This window comes from Callithrix jacchus, chromosome 1 (genome assembly GCF_049354715.1).
Source record: "Callithrix jacchus isolate 240 chromosome 1, calJac240_pri, whole genome shotgun sequence".
Taxonomy (NCBI): domain Eukaryota; kingdom Metazoa; phylum Chordata; class Mammalia; order Primates; family Cebidae; genus Callithrix; species Callithrix jacchus.
In genome coordinates, this window is record NC_133502.1 from 45,530,287 (window position 1) to 45,555,932 (window position 25,646).

The 25,646-nt window shown below is 33.0% G+C and overlaps 1 protein-coding gene across 1 annotated transcript in view; it reads left to right on the top strand.

Annotated features, from left to right (window-relative positions):
* KLHL1 (kelch like family member 1) overlaps nt 1–25,646 on the top strand; it is a 436,959-nt gene that overhangs the window by 286,109 nt on the left and 125,204 nt on the right. The window contains exon 6 of the mRNA XM_002742615.4: nt 7,677–7,863. Within this exon, the coding sequence (XP_002742661.1) occupies nt 7,677–7,863 (187 nt within the window). The remainder of the gene's footprint in view (nt 1–7,676; nt 7,864–25,646) is intronic.

Here is a 25,646-nt window from a genome sequence, read left to right on the forward strand (position 1 = left end):
TGATGAAGTAAATCCTCATGAAAGTAAAGTAATTTTAAACTAGCCTCTGAAGATTCGGGTCATATTTTAATAGACGCCTTGGAGGAAAAAGGCATAAAGGACAGTGAGAGAGGGACAGAGAGAGAGAGAGAAAGAGGGGGGAGGGGGAGAGAGAGAGAAAGATGAATGTGCTTGGCTTAAGAAAATAGCAAGATCAATTTCGATGAGAAGAAAGATCAGAAGAGCTAACATATAAAATGTAGAATAATGTGCTTCAGAGTATTGGGGAAAGTAACTATTAATTAAAAGTAGTAATATTATAGAATTTTTGGCATACTCATCTAAATTTGTTGAATAATATCTTACAATAACATACTAATGTATACTTTAAATATAGTCCAAACAGAAATGAATTAAAGATGTTTTGTAGGAGCAGGGAGAAAGTTGGACTTGAGTAAAACAGATTAGTGGTGAGTGAAAAGTGATGTCATGTTATACAAGACTTATAGCACCTTGGGCAAAATATTTGGCTAAATATTTGGTGGATGAATGAATGAATGAATGAATGAATGAATGAAAAGTCCTGAGCCCAAATGGGATGCAACTAAATCATTAAAGATGAAGGCGACTTTCATATATGGCAAAAGGTTAACTTATTTCAGTTTTAAAAATTCTGAGATTTCAAACTATGGAACAGTAAACCCATGTTAAATAAATAAAAGTCAAAAATTATAGCATCACAAAATCCATTTTACTTGTTACTAATAAAAACTATCATTTGGGTTAATTTTATGAGCCTACTTTTTTGATTATGTCGTTATTCTTCTCTACTTTTACTGTCAACTTAGCCAATTATTATTCATGTTAAGGTAATCAAATATTTCTGATTCAGAATAAAATTAATGAACCTGCTACTTATTTCATATGCATTTTTTCTTGTTTCCTCAAATGCTTGAGAAGGAATTATTCAGATGTATCTGATGTAAGTTTTAGCCTGTCATTAATTTGTTTTCATTTTGAAATGAGAGTTGCGGAAGATAAACTTGAATGCTCTGTTGTATCTACTTTACTTTCATTTTTAAATATCCTCAAATTAATTGGCTGAGTAGTAGTTATGTCAGTAGGATGGACTGGGAAAATCTACGGTCTCTTAAAATTTCATGGTTTAATTCTTCGCCAAAATTATTTTTAACTTAATCTAAAAGGTACTTTAACTCTAAGAGGAGGAACTATCTACTCCTGGGTGATACATTTATTTCAGACTGCAGGCTGATATGGACTATGATAGGGTTAGCCCTACTTGTGGAAACTAAGGCTGTTGGCAATCACATCTCAAATAGTCACTAATGAAGTGCTACAAGCTTTGGTGAACAAACTATCTCATACTGCCAAGTTTTCAGCATAACTATCCATTTTTCTCTCCGTATGTCTTTGAACATAAATAAAGTCTGAAAGGTGGGGAAGGATCAAACAAATCTCTCTGGGTATGAGGCAGTTGCTGTTTTCCCTTGTACAGTTTGACAGTCCTAGCCATGGGCTCACTATTTATTTTGTTGCTGCAAATTTCCGTGATGACTGAACTCATTCCTTTCAGCAGCACCTTAAATAGGCTCGGGGTTCATTTAGCACTGAGTGTGATCATTGTTTCCCTGTGGAATGTCTTAGACTGCTTAATACAAATACCTAAAATTATTTTATTTATATTAGATCTATTTATAAGACATTGAAATAAAAATCATATTTTTCCGCAGCTTACAAGATAATATTTTATTATTCATGGCTTTCATTTTATCAGGCGCAAAACTTGAAAGACTAGGTATGAAATTGTCATTTATTCTCTAAGGACTGTCACTTCTAATAGAAATCAATTTTATATTTTAGATTCAAATTCTGTGAGTTTATTTTTTTAGCACAAGATCCAACAGCAAAAAAAGATTTTTGATATATTACAAAAATTATTGAAGTACATGAAATTTTGTCACTTTGTCATGAATGTGAGAATGTTTTCATAACTGTGATAGCCCAAGGATATAGTTTTAGAAGAATTAGCACTTTTTCTTTGATCTATAATATGTTTAAAGTTATTTTCCTTTAAGTATTGATTTAATATCGCCTTCCATTTTACAGTGGACTTCCCTGACCAGATGAAAGGTACAGATGTGATTGCTGTGCTTGGTACAGCTCCTATTCCCTTCTTTAAATTGTGTTTTTGTGAATGCAGTATTACTCTTCCTTAAGGAATAGCTTATGATGTAGATGTTTTCTTATTTCTAGACATGAACCTTAGAGTGTTGCTATAATTTATATTTCCTAAATGATATTTTAGAAGGCTATCTGTAATGCAAGTTTTTATAATGTAAATGTTTTCTGACTTTTACTATAAAATTAGAGTGTGTGTCCTTAATGTAATGAAAGTGGATCATGCAGCAAAAATGAATCCGTGTATCTTGTTTTGTTGACTTATGATAGTGTTGTACGAGTTATTTACAGTATCGAGGCAGCATCTACACATACAGTATAGTGCAGAGAATCGGTACAAGGATTCTAGACAAGAGGGTATTTTTCTGACATGTTAGATAATTTTTACGGAAAGAAAACAATTTTTTTGAAAAACATGAAAGTTTATTTTTTGTTTGCAAGGTTGCAAAAACGTTGCAAAATCTAGATACTTGAATGATGCATTCTATTTTTATGAAGCCATACTTTCAGAAGATTATTTGAAATACCTTTAGCTTCATAATTTATATATTGTTGAAAACATTTTAAATAAAATCATCTAAATATTCTTGGAAAGCTGCAATTAGAGGCGTGTCTGTGTAAGCACACAGGATTAAACACTCATCAATCTTTAATGTTGCTAAACATTTGACTATTTTGATCATGTGATTCAATGTATTAAACCATCAACAATTAAATTATGGTATATTATAATAACAAATTTAATGGTCATTTACAATAAATATTGTTTTAACAAATGTGTATATGTATACATGAATAGGTTACCCTATAACTCATCAGTCATTATTTAATCACGAAGAAGACTGATAAGGTTATAGAGAGATAGGGAATATCTGCAAATTGGCTGCCTAGCTGACAGAGTTGTTAACAAAAGAACACATTGCCTGTAGAAAAGCCTTATGTGCTCTGCACTTATTTATCCAAAATTTTGTATATAAATAAAACAGAACAGTGGAAATACTTAATTCATTTGGATAGCATAGAACAGGATTTTTAAAAAGTGTTCTTTTGTTTGTTGTCTTTTTTTTTTTTGAGATGGGAGTTTCACTCACGTTACCCAGGCTGGAGTGCAATGGCGCAATCTCGGCTCACCGCAACCTCCGCCTCCTGGGTTCAGGCAATTCTCCTGCCTCAGCCTCCTGAGTAGCTGGGATTACAGGCACGCGCCACCATGCCCAGCTAATTTTTTGTATTTTTAGTAGAGATGGGGTTTCACCATGTTGACCAGGATGGTCTCGATCTCTTGACCTTGTGATCCACCTGCCTCGGCCTCCCAAAGTGCTGGGATTACAGGCTTGAGCCACTGTTGCCTTATATGATAGAAGTATGTTATTATCTCCAAATTACCTAATTAGGTTATAATGCAATTTTTAAATATTTTTTTTTCTTTCAAGGAGACATTTTCCAGTAACATATTATAGTTAGAAAAAAAGACCCATATGTATGTGTATGTATATACATACACATACATACACATACATATATACATGTTTTTTTTTTTCTTTTCTTTCTTTTCTTTTTATTTTTTTTAGTGATGGTGTTTCACCATGTTGGTCAGGCTGGTCTCCAACTCTTGACCTCAGGTGATCCACCCACCTTGGTCTCCCAGAGTGCTGGGATTACAGGCATGAGCCACCGTACCCAGCCCATGTATATATTTTTCTAAGCAAAATGAACTTGTTAATAAAGCTAATAGAACTTTGGAAGAGTATGTGAAAGGAAAATCATGCTTTCAAACAGGTAACTACAGAGAACATATTTCTCCTAATTAAACATTTCATGACATTTCTGCCAGCTGGAAAGCTCTAACAAATTTATTGTCAAAAGTTCTAGCTATAAATGGCTAAATTATTCTTGTTTTTCATATTGGTAACTTCTTAAAAGTGTGTAATATTAGCCTGTACATTTCTTGGTCATGTTTGATTCTGCAGCTGTTGGTTACCCTGTACCTCATCAGTTATTATTTAGTCACAAAGAAACTGACAAGGTTATAGGGAGATAGGGCATATCTGCAAAGGGACTGCCAAGCTGACAGAATTATTAACAAAAGAACACATTGCCTGTAGAAAAGTCTTATGTGCTTTGTATCTTATTTATCCTAAAATTTGTATATAAATAAGCCAGAATACTGGAACCATGTAATTCATTTGGGTAGCTTAGAACAGGATTTTTTAGAATTGTTCTTTAGTTTGTTGTCTTACGTGATAGAAGTATATCCTAATCTCCAGGTTACCTAATTAGGTTATAAAGCAACTTATTAATGATTTTGTTTTTCTTGCAAAGAGACATTTTCCTGTAACTATTATATAATAGTTTACTACATTTAACAAGGCAATACTCAAATATCGACTTTTTAAGATCTCATTTTTTTTCAAATATCTGCATCTCTGTGCCCACAGGATCTAGAAGTAGTAATATTAGAAATAATAATTTAAAACAGAAATAGAGTATTCCATTGTAAGTCTACTTAATTATGTTTCCGCTTGATACTCTACATGATTTTAAGATATGTTGTTCATTACCTTCATAGAAATATTCATGTTTGTATTAAATTTTATCATTTTTCAAACAGCAAGTGCTAGTATAAGTTGTAGAAAGACAGTATCTTAGTTTTTGTGTTTATAAAATGTACTTAAAATTTTGCCAGGCTTATAGAAACAATATACATAAATAAAATAATAGATATCTGCAATCTCAACTATATGTGTGGTTTCATATTTAAGTTGGAATTGCTCATGGAGTAAACAATACCAAAAACTAGCTAACTTTGATTTCTGCTAAATTTTTCACGTAGTATAAATTGTTGAAACATATTTTTGTAACACTAAAATGCACAGCAGAATGACAAAGTGGGTAAGCTTTCATTCTATTTGATTTTCTTCTATAGAAATAAATGAGAAGTACATTCATTGAATTTGCAATTTATTTGTAACTATTATTGGCGAAATGTGTTCAGTGTTGAATTTCTATAAGACAACAAAATAAGTTTTGTGATAAGCAAGCTGACTTTATTAAACCTATTCCAGTATGAAAGAACAGTACCTGTACAAGGCCTTGGTGCATCCTCTACAGAGAAAAGTCACAAGAAGATATTTATGATCCTAGTGCTTGGCCTGGGTTACTTTAAAATGGCCTTTGCGCTGTGGAAAAATGGTGTAGCTTGTGCACAGTTCATATCATAATAGCTTAGGATTAGTGTGCACAGCAAGGTTAGGCTCTTGGAGCAAGTGTTGAAGGGAAAGTTCTAGTCTTGCTAGCTATTTTTGTAGGTTCACAGTTGTCTTATCCTCCAGGAGCAAATATATCCTGGGTCTAATTCTTATTTTGTTTGTTTTCACCATAAGCTAACATAGCATAAGAACCAAGAAGCATGTCCTGTACCAGGTCCAAAACATCTTAAAAAAAAAACCCACAAACAAAACGGAAGAAAAACCTTATTGCTTGAACCCAATTACCCAGAAAATGAACATTTTATAACAAATTAGCAATAGGAAGATGGGTAGTACTTATAATAAAATCATGATCAAATCATAGTCAGGTATTGAGTTATTACCTAGGAGGATCTGCTATGCGCTGATATTAGTGTCCCACCAAAATTCACACATTGTGGTCCTGACCCCCAAAATAATGCTATTAGGAGGTAAGGCCTTTACAGGTAATCAGGTTTAGATGAAGTTATTAGTGTTGCCAGAGGAGATGAAATGCAAACACAGGCAATGGTATTTGTAAATAAGAAGTCGTCACAAGTAATAATTTAAAAGTATACAATAGGTTACAGTGGCTGTAAATAATTTAGTTTGTCAAAATGAGTAGGAGTAAGCCAAAGTTACATTTTAGACAATATTTTTTTCCTAAAATGGAAAATAGTGTTTGAATACAGAATACCTTGGTCATTTTACAGAAATACAAGACATATTTTTATTTTTATTTTATTTTATTCTTATTTATTTTTGTTTTCTATGTCATATATTGAAATAAATAATTCATAATATGTTTTTATATGTATCTCTATGGACATTGAACATTGCATTTTTCTTTAAAATTTATTACTTTAAAATATTATAGCTTTAGTAAGTAATATTACACTTCTTATTCAGATTTAAATCTATTCTGGGGCAGGTGTGGTGGCTCACACCTATAATCCCAGCAATCTGGGAGACAGAGGTGGGTGGGTCACCTGAGGTCAGGAGTTCAAGACCAGCCTGGACAACATGGTGAAACATTGTCTTCACTAAAAATACAAAAATTAGCTGGACATAGAACTGCATGCCTGTAATACCAGCTACTCAGGAGACTGAGGCAGGAGAATTGCTTGAACCCTGGAGGCAGAGGCTGCAGTGAGCGGAGATCGTACCACTGCATTCCAGCCTGGGCAAGGGAGTGAGACTTCATCTCAAAAAAAAAAAAAAAAAATGTATACTGTGTATCTTATGTGTTTCTATATTCCTCATGGCACTTCTAATACTTTTATATATTGGGCAGGCTTACAAATTTTGATTTAAGTTATATTGTTTAGTTACATGCTGCCATTTTTATTCACTCAATGAACATTTGTGGACAGATGTGGTACAGTTTTTTATCAACATATAAAAAGAGGTCAGTGAGTAAATGCTATATTTTTTACTCATTAATTTTTAAATCTATGGGGCACATTTTATTGTCACTCAAAATGAAACAGTATCCATTGAAAAAGAAAAGGATGGACTATAAGTATCAAGGAGAAAAAAATATCTAAAGAGTGAGAGAGAAAGAGGAAAATTAAAAGATACTTTGGATGTGTGCAAATAAGTGTACACAAAATAATTTGCAGAGACAATAACCTATTACAGCAAAAAAATAGACATAATATGCTTTAAAACTATTGGTCTCACTCTGTTGGTCCCTCAGTTGCTCAATTTAGGTATAAAATTTTCACCATTGGAAACTATTACTTTGCCTAAAACACAACTTTTAAATTCCTTATATAATTAAAGAGATGTTATGAGGAAAAGTTTTTTCATCTTTATTGAGTCATTTTGAATTTAAAAGAGATTCAAACTATACTTGAAGCATATTAAATTAAATAGATGAATACTTATGATAAGCTTGTAATGACTTAATTTGTTGAAGTCTATATTTAAATGTCCTTTACCTGACATGTTTATGTCCAACACGGAACTATCCTTGATTTTCAAACAGCTTTCATGAAAGGAAAGTGAATGGAAGAAGTGATCACGATAAATACATTTTTACTCTGTGTGACAAAATAATAAATAATATTGAATCAAAAATCATATCCATTCTGTTTCTGTTGAAAGCCATTCACTTTACATATTTTTATTTGTTACTGTAATGACTTCTTACTACATGCTGCTTCCCACTCAAGAGAAGGATATCAAAGACATTAAACTTCTCATTTTAAGTACTGACAATGTTCATCGCTAAAACCATTATTAACAGTGATTGTGTATTATTCACAGATATTGGCTGACCTAGAAAATCATGCACTATTTAAGAATGATCTGGAATGTCAAAAGCTGATTCTGGAAGCAATGAAATACCATCTATTGCCAGAAAGAAGAACTTTAATGCAAAGTCCGAGAACTAAACCCAGAAAATCTACAGTTGGAACTTTGTATGCTGTAGGAGGAATGGATAATAACAAAGGTATTTAATTCAGGATCCATATAACTATACACCCTCTGTTATACCGTTATGCAACTGTAATATTTTAATTGTTAATAGCATACAATTTACATAAATCTAGCTTTAATTATTTTGATTTAAGATTAAGGGAGAATTAAATGTCATCTTTTATTTTTGGTTTGTAGTTGCTTTCTGCTTCTTATTCATCTTTATGTTCCTTATTCATTTCTTGTGCATTATATATAAGATTTCATATAAAATAAAAGGGGACTTGAATCACTTAACACAGGCCAAATAATGTGTTGGATATATTGAGAATGGTGTTTCAGTGCTAAGAAATGTGATATTCAGGCAAATGCTTGCTGGAATTTCAATTATAAAGAGAATCTCTATCTTTGAGAAGTTGAGAATCTCACACAGAAGACTGGTAAATAAATAGACAATTACAAAAGAGTATACAAATGATGAAAGTTATAATGTATAAGTTTAATTGTGTCTATCATTTTAGTCCTTCAAAAGAAAGTGAATAATGTGTTTAAAAACTGAGCATATGCATTTGAAGATTTTATTCTTATGTTTTTAGAGTTATTGGAAAAATCTCCAAAAATTTGTCCTCTTCAGATTTCTTATGTCTGTCTTAATTTTCATGACAAATACACAAGGCAACTAATATGCAGAACTGTAATTTTTATATGTTTGTTTCTAATAAATGATATAATTAAACATAACATATTTCAAGTGCATAAAAAACTGCAATTGACAATAGAGTATGACCAAATATTCAACAGTTTTTTAAAAAATTGTTATTAAGATAAATCAGAACAAAAAGACACTTAAAGCACTGTGAACTGAGATTTCAAAATTATAGCTGAAAGAAAAAAACTTATATAATCAATAGAGAATGACACAGCCTCATTTTTTGTCTGTCAAAAAGATATCCTATGGCTGTTATATGGTTTTCATAGTTTATTTTTGGAAAAGTGCAACTCCCATTAACTGGGAAGTTGAAATCTAGTAATTATCACATTAAATGAGCACAAGAGTGTTAACATATGAAAATGAAGAAGTCTAAAGAAAGATTCCTTTATAAGTAAACAGCAAATCAAGAAAGTAAAAAGGCAAAATGTTTGTCATCGCATGGATAGATATAGGCACTCATAAAAAAGAATAATGGTCCTGGGAGAAGGTACTAAATATTAGAATATACTGCTATGGAAGTAGCAAAGCCCTTGAAACTTATTTAAAGTACAATATAATATTTTCCATCTGGGTTAGTCTCTTTCCCAAAAGACTCTGGATGATGATTTTGATGTTTACTCCCAAAACCATATGTATAGATATATAATTGTGTATATAAAAATATATGTATATATAGTTGGATATACATGTGTAGATATATTGATGAATAGCTATGTAGTTATATGCAAGACAAATAATATGCAAAATGTAATTGGAATATTTTTGTTTCTAATAAATGATATAATTAACCATAATATATTTCAAGTATATATAAAAACACATTAATATATATTCATACATATATAACATATATCTATGCATATAACTATATGTATTTTTATAGAAATATACCTATTTATTATGGTAGTCAAATTCCTCTCTAAGACATTATGTAGCTGGGTACCTAAGTATAGGTATATTTAGATTACTAACATTCTTGAAGTTGTTGCTTTTGTTGCTTGTAGTCATTACTTATATGTGTGAATTTATATGTTATCAAATTTTTGAAAGACATTTCAAATTGCTAATTATTATTCACATGGAAATGTCACCGTTTACTTGAACTTAACCCTATTATTAAACACTTTACTGGGATTCAATTCTTTTTTACATAAATAATGCCACCATTAGCATCCACATACAAATGTATCCTAACCTCGGAGTATTTCCTTAAATAAATGCCTAGATACAAAATTAGTAGGTGGGAAAGGAAAGTTTTGGGGATATATAAGCTTATTTCTTTTTAGAAAACATATAAGAATTTATGATATTTCCAAGTTATACAGAGTGCCAGTTTTACTGCCTTGTCAAAAATTTTTGTCTTAAAAAAACTTTTTATATGAATAAGTTTTAACATTACAAAATATAGAGTTGTATAATCAATCCCCAAGTATCCATCATTACATTTACATTTCTCCTCTTGTAGTGAGATTGAACTTTTTTGTATTTTAATATTTTATGCATTTAATGACATACATAATAATGAATGCTGATATATTAATATCTTCTCTTCTAATGATTGAATTTTTTTCAGTTTCTTGAGCATGGTTTGGATGGTAGTAACAGCCTATGGTACAATCCTATCATTTATTTTAGAGGAAATAATTTTAATACTTCAGAAGTCTGCTGTAAATATCTAGTAGGTAGCATAACACACCTGGCAATGTTTGAAAGAATGATGGCTATTGTATAAGAAAATACATAGATGCTCTGGATAACATTAAGTTTTCTATGACAAAATTTACTTATTTTAGCCAGACATTTAGAGTAAGAGAAAAATCGCCTTCTTCCAAACAAATATTGGACGATTTGAGACTAAGATTTAGTGTTTGTTAGGACTGACTTACTCTTGTTTTGCTTTCAATGTTTATACCAAGACCATTCATTCTTGGTAAGCCCTGAATGCCACTTCATTTTTAACTCAGAATTAGCTCTGCCTAGTTCTGAGATAAATCTATGCCTTACAACTATTTACAAGCTAAGTTTAGGATCTTAGCTTCAATTTCTGCCTGGATTTCTGCCTCTTGCTGTGTACATCTTTGAGATCAGCAAATGCCCAGAGAAGACAAGCAGTGTTGCCCTGCCATTCTCTTTTCTGAGGGATAGGAGTCTAAAGTCCTGACTACTTTGATTGCCCGGAACTGCAATTTGTATCTTTTCAGCCTCATCAGACTGCCCAGCAGCCTCAGTTCACATGTATTGCAGGGTCTCTAAGCTTAGAGCTGCTTGCTCATTGCTAAAGGCAAAAATGTCAAAGAATGTCAGACTCATTTTCATTCACATCCCCTCTTTCTAGGACTCCAGCCTTTTAAGTGTTAGCTGTATTTTTAGTCTCTAATGTCTTAAAACAGCTAAATTTTGTACCATGAACTAAAGCTTTATAGGTACTCGTGGGAACAGTTTAAAAGGCCACGTGTATTTGTAATTTTCAGGTTATCTATTTCTGAAACTTCTTGAATTTTTTTCAGATTTACATATTTATTGATGAATTTCAATATTCTTATCTTACTTAGCCAAGATAATTTTTTTATTCTGTCCATTATTTCTTAACAATTACACATTTTACTTTATATCTTGGGGTTTAAAGGTTGGCATCTTAACTCTGCTGTTTTGGACAACACTCACTCATGTTAGTTTGATTCCTTCTGTGTTAGGTAATACTATTTTAAAGTCATAATTAATTTTCTTTCCTCTCTGGCACTTCCTAGGGGCCTAAATTTTGCAGATCCTTTCCTCCAATGAGCCTGAATCTGCTTCAACCCAGAACCAAGAGCTTCACAAACTTAGAGCCGTTTCAGCCCCATTTAACCATCCAGGCTTAATGTAGCATCTTGAGTTCCTTTTTCTTCCACCTGTGTTTGGCCCAAAGCACATGCTCCAGATCTTATGGTTGTAAACCTCTGTCCACAAATGCTGGGTTTTCTATTCCTTTAGCTTTTTCTCAGGTTTCACCTCACTGTTCCTTCAACGATTTGACTATGCCCTTGAAAATTTCTCTTATTTTCGTGTAAGACCAGCAATGCAAATAACTGTTTGTAATTTGCACAGGTGGACTTATATTAGAATTCGAGGGTATTTCAGTCCAAGTCTTCGATTCTCCAACAAGCAGAAGAGTCCTGTTTCTCTTATTCTAAAGTTTACGCCATAGATTTTCTCATTTGTTTTATGTCCTATAATTTTGGGGAAGTAGATATTTTGTCTATAACTAAACCATTAAAAATCTGAAATTTTTGAAACATTTTACATGTTTGTAAAGTAGGCTCATTGATATTTTTATAATTAATTTTGGAATATTCCAAATTTAATAGTACTATTTTCAGTTATACTGTATCTCTAAAATGCAAATAATAATCCCACCTCAAATTTTAAATTATATCATGTATTAAATTAGAACAGCTCTAATCACAAGGTAAATGACCATTTATTAACAATCTGATCAAATCTCACACTTCTAATAATGAGTGCAATTCAAAATCTGTACCCAAAACAGGAATTGATACATGTCTTAGAACTGAGGGACCATTAGCAAATATTCAAAACTACAAGTACAAATTACTGAATACTTGTTTGTTATCCTGTTATACATTAATTCCTTTTCAAATGACAGACAACTTAGCCACTAAAACTATATGTTTCTAATTATAGAAACACTATTAATTGTGATAACACTTGTGATCAATTGTAGACTTTCAGTAAACATCTACTAAATTTTCCAATTCATTTTATGAGACCAATATCATCCTGATACCTAAACCTGGCAGAGACTCAACAAGAAAAGAAAACTTCAGGCCAATATCCATGTTGAACATAGATGCAAAAATCTTCAATAAAATACTGGCAAGCCGATTGCAACAGCATATCAAAAAGCTTATCCATCATGATCAAGTAGGATTCATCCCGGGGATGCAAGGCTGGTTCAACATACGCAAGTCTATAAATGTAATTCACCACATAAACAGAACCAAAAACAAAAACCACATGATTATCTCAATTGATGCAGAGAAGGCCTTTGACAAAATTCAACAGCCCTTTATGCTAATAACCCTCAATAAACTCGGTATTGATGGAACGTATTTCAAACAAATAAAAGCTATTTATGACAAAACAACAGCCAATATCATACTGAATGGGCAAAACCTGGCAGCCATTCCCTTTGAAATCTGGCACTAGACAAGGATGCCCTCTCTCACCACTTCTATTCAATATAGTACTGGAAGTTCTAGCCAGAGCAATCAGGCAAGAAAAAGAAATAAAGCGTATTCAAATAGGAAAGGTGGAAGCCAAAATGTCTCTATTTGCAGATGACATGATAGTATATCTAGAAGACCCCATCGTCTCAGCCCAAAAACTCCTGAAACTGATAAGCAACTTCAGCAAAGTCTCAGGATATAAAATCAATGTGCAAAAATCACAAGCATTCCTATACAACAATAACAGACTGAAAGAGAGCCAAATCGAGAATGAACTGCCATTCACAATTGCTACAAAGGGAATAAAATACCTGGGAATACATCTTACAAGGAACATAAGGGACCTCTTCAAGGAAAACTACACACCACTGCCCAACAAAATAAGAGAGGAGACAAATAGATGGAGAAACATTCAATGTTCATGGTTAGGAAGAATCAATATTGTGAAAATGGGTATATTGCCCAAAGTAAATTACAGAATCAATGCTATACCCATAAAGCAACCATTGACTTTCTTCACAGAACTGGAAAAAAACACCTTGAACTTCACATGGAACCAAAAGAGAGCCTGCATAGCCAAGTCAATCCTAAGCAAAAAGAACACAGCAGGAGGCATCACACTACCAGATGTCAAACTATACTACAAGGCTACAGTAATCAAAACAGCATGGGACTGGTACCAAACCAGAGATATAGACCAATGGAACAGAACACAGGCATCGGAGACCACACAGCATATCTACAACTATGCAATCTTGGATAAAACTGACAAAAACAAGCAATAGGGAAAGGACTCCCTGTTTAATAAATGGTGTTGGGTAAACTGGCTAACCATGTGCAGAAAGCAGAAACTGGACCCCTTCCTGACACCTTATACTAAAATTAACTCCAGATGGATTAAAGACTTAAACATAAGACCTGGCAACATAAAAACTCTAGAAGAAAATCTAGGCAAAACCATTCAGGACATAGGAGTAGGCAAAAACTTTGTGACCAAAACACCAAAAGCATTGGCAGCAAAGGCCAAAATAGACAAATGGGACCTAATCAAACTCCACAGCTTCTGCACAGCAAAAAAAAAAAAAAAAGTCACTAGAGTGAATCAGCAACAAACAGAATGGGAAAAAGTTTTTGCAGTCCACCCATCTGACAAAGGGCTAATATCCAGAATTTACAAAGAACTCAAACAGATTTACAAGAAAAAAAAAAAAAAGCCCATCCAAAAATGGGCAAAGGATATGAACAGACACTTTACAAAAGAAGACATACATGAGGCCAACAAACATATGAAAAAATGCTCATCATCACTGGTCATTAGAGAGATGCAAATCAAAATCACATTGAGATACCATCTCATGCCAGTTAGAATGGCGATCATTAAAACATCTGGTGACAATAGATGCTGGAGAGGATGTGGAGAAATAGGAACACTTTACACTGCTGGTGGGAGTGTAAATTAGTTCAACCATTGTGGAAGACAGTGTGGCGATTCCTCAAGGACCTAGAAATAGAAATTCCATTTGACCCAGCAATCCCATTACTTGGTATATATCCAAAGGACTATAAATTGTTCTACTATAAGGACACATGCACACGAATGTTCATTGCAGCACTGTTTACAATAGCAAAGACCTGGAACCAACCCAAATGCCCATCGATGATAGACTGGATTGGGAAAATGTGGCACATATACACCATGGAATATTATGCAGCAATCAAAAATGATGAGTTCGTGTCGTTTGTAGGGACATGGATGAATCTGGAGAACATCATTCTCAGCAAACTGACACAAGAACAGAAAATGAAGTACCGCATATTCTTACTCATAGGTGGGTGATGAAAAATGAGAACACATGGACACAGGGAAGGGAGTACCAAACACTGGGGTCTATTTGGGGGAAGAGGGGAGGGACAGTGGGGGGGGGGAGGGATAGCCTGGGGAGAAATGCCAAATGTGGGTGAAGGGGAGGAAGGCAGCAAAACACACTGCCATGTGTGTACCTATGCAAATGTCTTGCATGTTCTGCACATGTACCCCAAAACCTAAAATGCAATAAAAAAGAAAAGAAAAGAAAAGAAATGGCTTCCCTGATCACTGGGAGTACTTACAGGACTCTTTATGATTCTTCTTCTATTTTTATATTTTACTTGGCTCTATAAATTTGTTTCAGCCCTAGATATATTAAATACTTCCTTTGTGATCTGGATTTTCAGATTCCCTCAATGAGGTGAGGGTATGTACTTGGAGGCCGATTTTCCTCTCTCACATTTTGGGCACTCACAGCTTTTTAGCTGCCTCACAGAGTTTGCTGTGGCAAGCCACTTCTTTCAAATGATCTGTGAATTCCTTTGGTATTCCTGCTATGTTCCTGCTTAGTTCTTGGAGCAAAATTTCATGATGTGAGTCTCCTCACACTACTCTGTACATCCAAGTGGGAGCTGCAAATTAATCCTGTATCCTATCTGTTATTTTCACATCAGTGACTTTTATTTTAAATACCTCCTTCCAAATAGCACCATACACAAAATTTTATTTACTTCCTACAACAAACTTATCTTGAGAGTATTTTTCCAGCTCATTTTGATTTTGAAGAGATTAAGTAGAAACTTTATTAGTTTCTAGCATTTAGTAAATAGTGATGGTAGACTTTAAATCTAGAATTGTGTGTAATTACAAAATTTGTATTATTTATTCTACTGGTTTGCTCACATTTGACCTGTTAATGATGAGATATGCTAAGAATGACTTTTTTTAAAAAGCTTGACATACATTAATTCTTATTATGTTATTTTTATTTAAAAAATTTTTGGAGACTAGAATCAGTTCTCAAGTGCAGTGTGTGAAGGAAAAAATTTCAAGCCAGATAAATAAATTGTATCTTATGAAGCAATCATACAGTTAGCATCCATAGTCTCATCTAGATTATATCATTACTAATATGCAACATGGCCTTATCACATACTTATCCATCTATCATTCATCAATTTTTAATGCATTTCAAAGTTGTAAACATGGTTTTTCTTGATCCTAAACATATCTGCATACATATTATCATTAGATTCCAATTACTTTTTAGAGATTCTGGGCAAAATTTACATTCACTGAGATGTGCAAATCTTAAGTGGTCCTTTAAGTGAGTTTTCACAATGCATACAGCTTTTTAACCCAAACATCAAACATGCTAGAGACCATTACTGCTACCCCAGAAAGCTTCCTAATATTTCTTCCCAGTTAATCTCACCTTCCACATTTCCAAAGACAACACTATTTCGAATCTTTTTTCAACTTGTTAGTTTTGCCTATTCTTGGGTTCATATAAATGAAAATCACAGACTTTGTACTCTTTATCTATGTTTTTTTCAATTAGCGTATTATTTTGGGGTTTATTTATGTTGCTTTGCATGTCCCTATCTATTCTTTTTAATTTATTAATAGTAATCTGCTTATCCAGTCTCCTGTTGATGAAAACCTGAAATATTTTTAGTTTTAGCTATTATAAATAAAGCTGATATAAACAGTCATATACAGGTATTTTGGGGGTCATTGCACACATATACTGATATAATGTCATCCACCTTGTAAAAAACATATTCATGAAAAACATTAGAGAAAATACTGTCTTTTGGGGACTGTATCAATATGTCACTGAGTGAATCACAAAAAAATGTGCTATTTTTCTTTATGGTTATTTATAAATCTATTTGATTTCTCATGGTCTTTTCTACTAATAACATTTCATACATGGCACAGCAACCTGGACTTTAGGGAAATTTTATACATAGAAATATTCTTTGCTATAACAAAATTATAGCATGCACTTTTATTTAATGTCAAAGCTTTTTAAAAATTTTATGCTAGCTCTGTTTCACACTCAGGTATTCTTGATGCCTGACTTTTAAAGCATACTTCTATGAACATGCAGCCCTTAATGTGGTTCAGAAATACAGACATACACTTGTGGATTATAGTATATATACATATATGCACATAATGATATACACACTAAGAGGTGATTTAATACTGAAAACAAAACTTATTAATAAATACCCAAATGGTAAGAACATTTAATTTTCTATATTACCCTGGAGTCATATCAACTATACACATTATTCAAGGCATCTAACCATATGAAAAAGAGAGAGAAAAAGAGAAAAAAAACAATTTCAATGATGAGAGTGATGCCAAGTTCAGTTTCTCTGGAGTAAGTAAGCAAGAGGTAAGAAAAGTGAAAATGCTAATGCCTCAGAAAGTCCCAGTATCCATGTAGTGTGGGGAATAGAGTCCTATATATTTAATGACTTACTTTTTATTTTATATAAAAGTAAACTATACAAAAAAAAAACCAAAGTATTTTATTTTGTATCATCAACAAACTACCAAGCTAAAAATAGATTTCCATACTAGATTTAAAGTTTTAATATATAGTGCTATATATGTTTGCATATTTATCTAGCTTAATTTCTAATATGCATTTATTAGAAATGTAAAGATTTTTTTAAAAAAACAATTTTAATTATTTTATAATTCTTGGCTTACATATAGACTTTGGAGCCTAACTCCTCACCAACAACCCCAAATACCTTTGGGTGCATGATATTCACTTATTTTAATAATATTGAAAAGTTGAGACTTATAAACTTTAGTAGTGTACCTAAGTATTTTAAATGTTTTTTTTTTCTGGTGTTGCTCATATGCAAAATTGGAAAAATAACATTTCCTATTTCTTTGAGACATTTTGAGATATATATACTGATGCAAGAACTCAGGTTTACATGTGAAGTTGTTGTAAGTTAACAACTTAACCAAATGCTGATTCAACAAATAATGGCAGGAGCCATGTTTTGAAATGTTATGACATATATTATGTATTCGTGGCAATTTCTTTCACACCTAAACCTCTGTTTATTAGAGGTGAGCCCTCTATGGCTTCACAGAGCAAATACATTTCAAATGTAAGCTCTTGACAGCAAGCTTTTGACTTCTAAACTGGTTATCCGGAAAGTTTATGTACAAGATAAGTTCAGTTATAAAAACATAAGCTTATATTTTTGAATAACTAAATTGCACATATATATTCTAAACCAACTAAATTTATTAGCCATTGTTTTCTAAATTTTATGTGCATCAAAATTTTGATGTCAATATCAATTTAATCTTTATCTGGTAATTATTTTAAACTAGTTATTATTCTTCATTATAATATTAATATAATCGAATATATTGTATAGCAATTACACACATAAATTATTTTCACAAATATACTATTTTTAATTCTTGATCTGTTGTCATAAGGTTCTAATTTGAGGTATTTTTGTTGCACTTATAATATTTTTATAAGTGGCTCTATTGGAGGTATTCCTTTTACGTGGCTCAAGAATCTCTACTGGTGACCCTTGCAATGCCCACCTCTGAAGTGTGGGTAGAAATAAATAATGACTTCATATACTTGGAAGTCTGACTAATTATAATTGTATCATATAATTATTTGTTTATATGCTCACATATTGAATCGACAATGTCACTTTCTGATAATTCTGTTGACATTTTCTCCCAAATTAAAAACATGACCTTTTAAAAATGTTTGTTTCAATAATTAGGAGTTATTAATTTTGAAGTTGAATTAAAATTGTATCTTTCTACTGTCTGTTTCTTATATGTTACTTGGGTTTCCAAATTATAAGCTTATTTTTTGGGGATTATCTAATTCCACTACAAATATTCATTGAGTGCCTACTCATTTAGGGCTGGTGAAAAAAAAAACTATAAAAATCCTTGCCATGTTTTAGCTTAAGTTCTATTCATGAGGCAGTAAGCAAAAAAGTTAGTGAAATCGTTTATGTGATGGTCATTTATATAGAAGTATAAAGTAAAAACAGGGGAATGCGGAGTATAAAATGAGGGGACAGGGTTAATAGTTTATCTAGCAGGGAAGGTCACTTGATAAGTTAAATATACAAGTTGCTATCTGAAAATTTCATTTTTTTTAATAAAAATGAAGAGTTCTTAAAATTCTTATGACTAAGGCCAAGTGTGGTGGTACACCTGTAATTCCAGCACTTTGGGAGGCTGAGGTGGGAGAATCACCGAAGTCAGGAGTTGGAGACCAGCCTGGCCATCATGGCAAACCATGTCTCTACTAAAAACTCAAAAATTAGACAGGTATCATGGCAGAGGCCTGCAATCCCAGCTACTTAGGAGGCTGAGGCATGAGAATCACTTGAACCAGGGATGCGTAGATTGCAGTGAGCTGAGATAGCACCACTGCACTCTAGCCTGGGTGACAGAATGAGACTCTATCTCAAAAAAAAAAGAGAGATAAATAAATAAATTATTATGACCAGTGAACATTTGTAAGCTTTTTCGTTTTCATTTTCTCCTAGTAATTTATAACTTATGGATATTTTTAAAGCAGGATTTGTCAAACTGTGAACATATCTGTCCTACCATTTGTTTCATATGGTATGTGCACTAAGGATAGTTTGTACCTTATAATGATTGGAAAAATTCACAATGAAATTTTCAGTTTAGTTAAAATTTAAATTTTAATGTTCATAAACTCTGATTGGGTTTCACTCATTTGTTTGCCCGTTGTCTGTGGCTGCTTTCAGCACAGTATAGTGGTCCTGTGGATGCAACAAAGAAACCCACAAGGTGACCCGCAATGCCTATGACTTTTACTATTTCCCTTCTCAAATACAAAAAGTTTTAGAACTGTTATTATAGAAGAAAATAAATCTCTACTGTATTTTTCTTGGAAATTTCTAGTGCCAAATGTCACATTAGTTTGACCCAAATCTCATTTATCAGCAGCTGGAGTGGGCAGTTTCTGTGCAAGTTTACAATATCACACCACAGGCAACCTCCTGTTCTACCCGCTTTTCTGCCTAAGAACATTCTTTTAGGTATTCAGAGCAAGCTCAGCCTGCACATCCCTTGAACAGGCATCCCCGTAGTGGGAGTAAAGGATGAGGTTAAATCACCAGAGGCAATTCTCAACTAACTTGCTATGAAAGTCTGTGATGCTATTCAAATTTCACTTCTGGTATAATCACTTTCCCTTTTTTATACTACACTTAGGTCTGTGTTGGCCAATTCCCTTTTTCAATTCTCTTTCTTATTTTTTGTAAAATGATAGCAAGCTTATCATTAGGAGACAGAGAGTAAGCACAAAAGTCTGTGGATGAACTTGATAATGATCACCTCCAGACTTCGACAGAATTGACAGGATGAGTTACTGATGGTGGTGTGAATCTGTTGAGTAATGACTTGCGGACTGAAGAGGTAGTAGTAAAATTTGTGCTCAATGTAATTATTCACAGTGAACATATTATGATAATGTGTTATGCTGGTACTGGTGTTACTTAACTAACCATAAGTAACTGAAATTCATGTATACCAGAATGAAATGAGGACTATCTATGTTTGAGGAGACAATGTAAAATTACACAGTTGGATATGGAAAAATAAGACTAGAATGGAAGGGTATAAAGCTACTGAGGCAAACATCAAGTAACATCACTGCAAGATCCCACTTAATGGGCACATGCCTGTGGAAGCAGCCCTCTTTTGATTAGGCTTATGGGGAATCAAGATTCCTAGAGGCACTGCCTTCTTCTTGACATGGGAAAACAAATGTCAAGTGTACTTTCTTACATGCCGAATGACAGCTGGCAAGCAGACAGCCCTCTGGCTTCAACAAAGGCATTTATAACATTATTTCATTCTAAAGCAAGAGTAAGCCAAGTAAAAAGCTGAGACTCTCAAACTGATCTTTGGAGCTAAAGCAGAGAAAATAATAATAAAATGTTATTATCACATTGTTCTGCTTATCGCCTTATACATGATAGCTGTGAACAAAAAGCAGAACCTAGGTAAAGAACTCTTAAGTATGCGGATGGCATGTCAGGGCCACAGTAGCATATAAAATCCTCTTTTATTCCTACATTTTTTGCATTGCCTCCTTGTCGAAGGACTACTTACAGCCATAGGTCAATTACTGATGTTGATTAACAGGCAGGTGTCTGTTCAGATAGCACTAAATCTTTCATGAACTCAAAGCAAATGTTCTCAATGTGCCTGACAATAAGAATGTGATGGGAAGATGATGAAGAAAAGTAGAAGAAAGTGAGAAGCTTTAATTTTTAAGTATAAAATAAAAGCTCAATTTCCCAGAGACTTTAGATTGAATTATTTTATTATGGAGAGTGAATGATGGTATTTTAATGTTTTATACATGCCTTAGATTTTTATATATTTTAAATTAATAAATTACATAACTTTAGGGATAAACTCCTGATATTTTTCTCTTTGTATTCAAAGGACTTGGCCAGATCATTCATCCTGAATTCATCTCATCATTCTTTGCATTATTATCTGTATTGTTGCAAGGTAAAAATGGAAAATGAGTTATCTTGACCTTAATTTTACTCTCTTGGCTTAAACTGTACAAGCTACACTATCAGGAACTTTTAAAGAACAGCCTATCATACGGCAATTCTACAGTTGGATAATTTCTGCAGCATTTAATTAATAGTAATCATCCTATAGCTTTAAGAAAGAAAATGATTCACTTACAATTCTGTGTCAAAGAAACCTGACCATTTGCAATTAGATTGGAGAAATAACATTAAAATACTGTATGACTTTTTCCTGAAGAAAAGCGATACAATAAAAGAAGCATTACTTTTTTCATATTTGCCCTTTTGAGTACTGCCCTACTTGATGTTTGCCTCAGTAACTCCCTTCAGTCACTTTGGTTCCACTTCAGCACTTTTTCTTTGAACTTGAGGTATATCACTGGAGATTACTTGTTCGAGGTCATCAGTTTGCACACAGCTATAGAAACAACTCAAAACTATGAATAAATACATGTCAGCCAAAACTCAGTTCCATTTCAACACACAAAGAATTTTCTTCTGAAATAGCCATTTACTGTCTTGCTAAGGGATATTGTAGAGTAGAACCATACTTCCCCAAGCATCCCAAGGGAAGAATTAAATTAAGACAGTGTATCTGCTTTTATTCATCTTTAGAATTAAAAAAGATGCCTATGAGTTAAGTTAAATTCTTATTTATATCATCCCCCATGAGTTTATGGACAAGGGACTTTCAGTGCCCAGAAGCTATGTTATTTATCCAAGAATAAAATAAGGCTGTCAGATGAAGAGTGAAGTTTTCTTTTACAGCCTTATCTTCACTAGAAAGAGACAAATCTTTTGACTATCTCAGCTGCAAACACTTCTTGTGCCTTTTCTGAGGGCGGTTCAGAGTAAAAATTGTGGATCAAATTTTTCTAAATTCAGTCTAATAGCTTTATTTTGCCTTTGAACCTCATCATTGTACATTCTGTAGGTCTTTCGAGGAATGAAGACTGTATGAATGCAGAATGGATAAAATCATGTATTATGATAAAAGGGCTACCATAATGATGAATTCTTGAGTGCTCAGTACATTTTTTTGGTCAATCTCTCTGTGAATATACAACAAATGATAATAAACATCTTTCCTCCACATTAAATCTCCTTTTTTAGATCCATGGGTAATAAGTCTGAGTGTATTTTTGCATATATTTAACAATATGCAACCATATTTTGCAAATATGTATCTGGAAAAGGGAAAGAGTCTCCCTAGGGAAAAATTTAAATTACTTATATGATATAGACTTGCAGAGAATAAGAAAAAGATTTAGAGATATATACAAGTCATCTAATGTGGCACTAATGTAATCCTTCATTTTAAAATGCATAAATCTCAATGAATGACAGAAAGCCTTCAATTAGAATATCTTAGTGAGGTTGGGTGCTCATTTATGAAAAAGGAAAAATATATTTTTTACAGGCTTATAGTTTCGGTGGAGATCACTGGTTCCTCATATTCTTTTACTACATGTTTGCAAAGGCATGTTAGTGACTTGTCTTTTTGCCATACAATCAGGAATACAAAAACCCAATTGTCATGGTAGCCATCTTTTTCTTTCATTCCATTGCCTACATTTTCAACAAAGCTAGAAAAAGTTACATATTATGTGGAAGACCTTTACTGGGACATAGGGCATTTTAGTAACATCAGTAACAAGGGCTTGCTTATTTTTGACAAATGTTGTTAGTTATGAAAATAAATATTTAATTAAAAAATGTTAAGTAGCATGAGTTTATGTTCAGTAAGTATTTTTTAAGATGAGAAAGTAAAATATGCTCACAATAATGCTTTAATATGAGCATTCATTTGTTGTAAAATTACTTTTAAAGTTTTTATTTTTTGGGGAGGGAGTCTTACTTTGTCACCTAGGCTGGAGTGCAGTGGCACCATCTTGGCTCACTCCAACCTCCACATCCTGGGTCCAAGTGATTCTGCTGCCTCAGCCTGTTGAATAGCTGGGACTACAGGCACGTGCCACCACTCCCGACTGATTTTTGAATTTTGTTGTAAGGTTATTTTATATATGAGCTCTTTGCCATAAAATGGTAGCTATGTGATAATAATAAAAATAATAAGTTCAATCTGTGTCTTACCTTTTCAAAAGTCTCTTTGTTGTGACATCATTCACAGCAACAAAAGCTGCTTTAAAATAATGAACTAGAACTTTAATTATAGCACTAAGAATTATTTATGGTAGAATATTTAAAATAGGTAGTTATATATAAAAAAGGATCATTTCAGGCCAGGAGTTCAAGACCAGCCTCATCAACATGGTGAAAACCCATCTCTAGAGGGGGAGGGGGAGGGGGAGGGGAAGGAATAGCCAGGCATGGTGGCACATGCCTGTAATCCCACCTACTCAGGAGGCTGAGGCAGAAGGATCACTTGAACCTGGGAGGCAGAGGTTGCAGTGACCAAAGATTGTGCCACTGCACTCCAGCCTGGGCAACAAAGGGAGACTCTGTCTCAAAAAACCAAACAAAAAAAAATTATCCATTCTCTAAATTTACTATATATTTAATTGCATTCACGCACAGCCCTCCTAAAAATGTTGCGTTGATTTATGTCAACCAGCTGATTTAGATGTGAACATCAAAATTATGAATCTTCTAAATTGACTAGAAATCTAGAAAATTATTTGTTAGGAAAGCCTAGTAAATTTTCTGATATTTACATACTGCATTCACATTAATTGCCTGCTGATGTAATTACCATATTTTTTATTTTAATGTTTCTATTTTTCTACTTGATTAATATGTTTTATATACCAATAAAAATAGCCTTTTCATATTAATTAAAAGGTTTAGGTGTTTAATTTATCTTCAGATTTGTTTTTCTATCTGTATATTTTTGATGTAAATATATTTTTTATTTAGATGGTTGGTAGTTAGATGTTTATTAACATTTACTTTATATCTTCTGGGTTTTGTGGCTTTTCCTCACAAAACTGTCATCTTGGACCCACCTAGAAGTAAAAATTAATCACCTATTTTTTAATATTCTAGTTTGTTTATGTTTTTTTAAAAATTTTATATACAATGGGTACATGTGCAAGTTTGTTACATGAGTATATTGCATGATGCTGAGGTTGGGCTTCTGATGATCCCATTGCCCAGGAAGTAAACATAGTACCTGTGGATGATAGTTTTTTAACACTTTCCTACTTCCCTCCTGCCCACTTTTGGAATCCCCTGTGTTCCTTGTTTCTATTTTTCTGTCCTTTTTACCCAGTGTTTACCTCCCACTTATAAGCGAGAACACGTAGTATTTGTTTTTCTGTTTCTGTGATAATTTGCTTAGGATAATGGCCTCCAGCTGCAACATCAATGTTGCTGCAAAGGACATGGTTTCATTCTTTATTCTAGTGGCATAGTATTCCATGGAGTATATGTACCACATTTTCTTTATTCAAGCAACCACTGGCAGGCACCTGGGTTTATTCCATATATTTGCTATTGTGAATAGTGCTGCAATAAACATATGAGTGCAGGTGTCATTTAGTAGAATGATTTCTTTTCTTTCATTTATATACTCAGCAATGAGATTGCTTGGTTGAATACTAATTCTGTTTTTAGTTCTTTGAGAAATCTCCTAACAGCTTTCCGCAAAGACTAAAGTTATTTGAATTCCCTTCTCTTCAAAACCTTGCCATTATGTTATTTGTTGACTTCTTAATAGTAGCCATTCTGACTGGTGTGAGGTAGTATCTCACTGTGGTTTTGATTTGCATCTCTCTGATGATTAGTGATATTGAGTATTTTTTATGTTTCTTGGTTAAGTGTATGCCTTCTGTTGAGATGTATCTGTTCATGTCCTTTGCCCACTTTTGAATTTTACTTGTCGATTTGTTAAAGTGTCTTAAAGATTCTGGATGTTAGTCTTTGTCAGAAGCATATGTGCAAATATTTTCTCACATTTTGTAGGTTGTTTACTCTGTTGATAGTTTCTTTTGCTTTGCTAAAGCTCTTCAGTTTAATTAGCTCCCAATTGTCAATTTTTGTTTTGGTTTCATTTGCTTTTCAGATCATTAGTAACAAATTATTTGACAATTGTTGGAAAATGTCTGTAAGAGTGTTTTATAGATTTTGTTCTATGATTTTTTATGGTTTGAGGTCTTACATTTGAGTCTTTTATCTATCCTGAGTTAATTTTTATATGTGTGGAGAAGTAGGAGTACAATTTCATTCTTCTGCATATGGTAAGCCTGTGTTCCTGAACCATTTATTGAAAAGAGTATTCTTTCCCTATTATTTTAGTTAACATTGTTCAAGGATCAGCTGATTGTAGATGTGTGGTTTTAATTCAGGGGTTGCTATTCTTTTCCATTTGTCTTTGTGTTTATATTTGTACCAGTACCATGCTGTTTCAGTTGCTGTAGCCTTGTACTATAATCTGAAGTCAGGTAATGTGATGCCTCCAGCTTTATTCTTTTTGCTTCAAATTTCTTTGGATAGTTG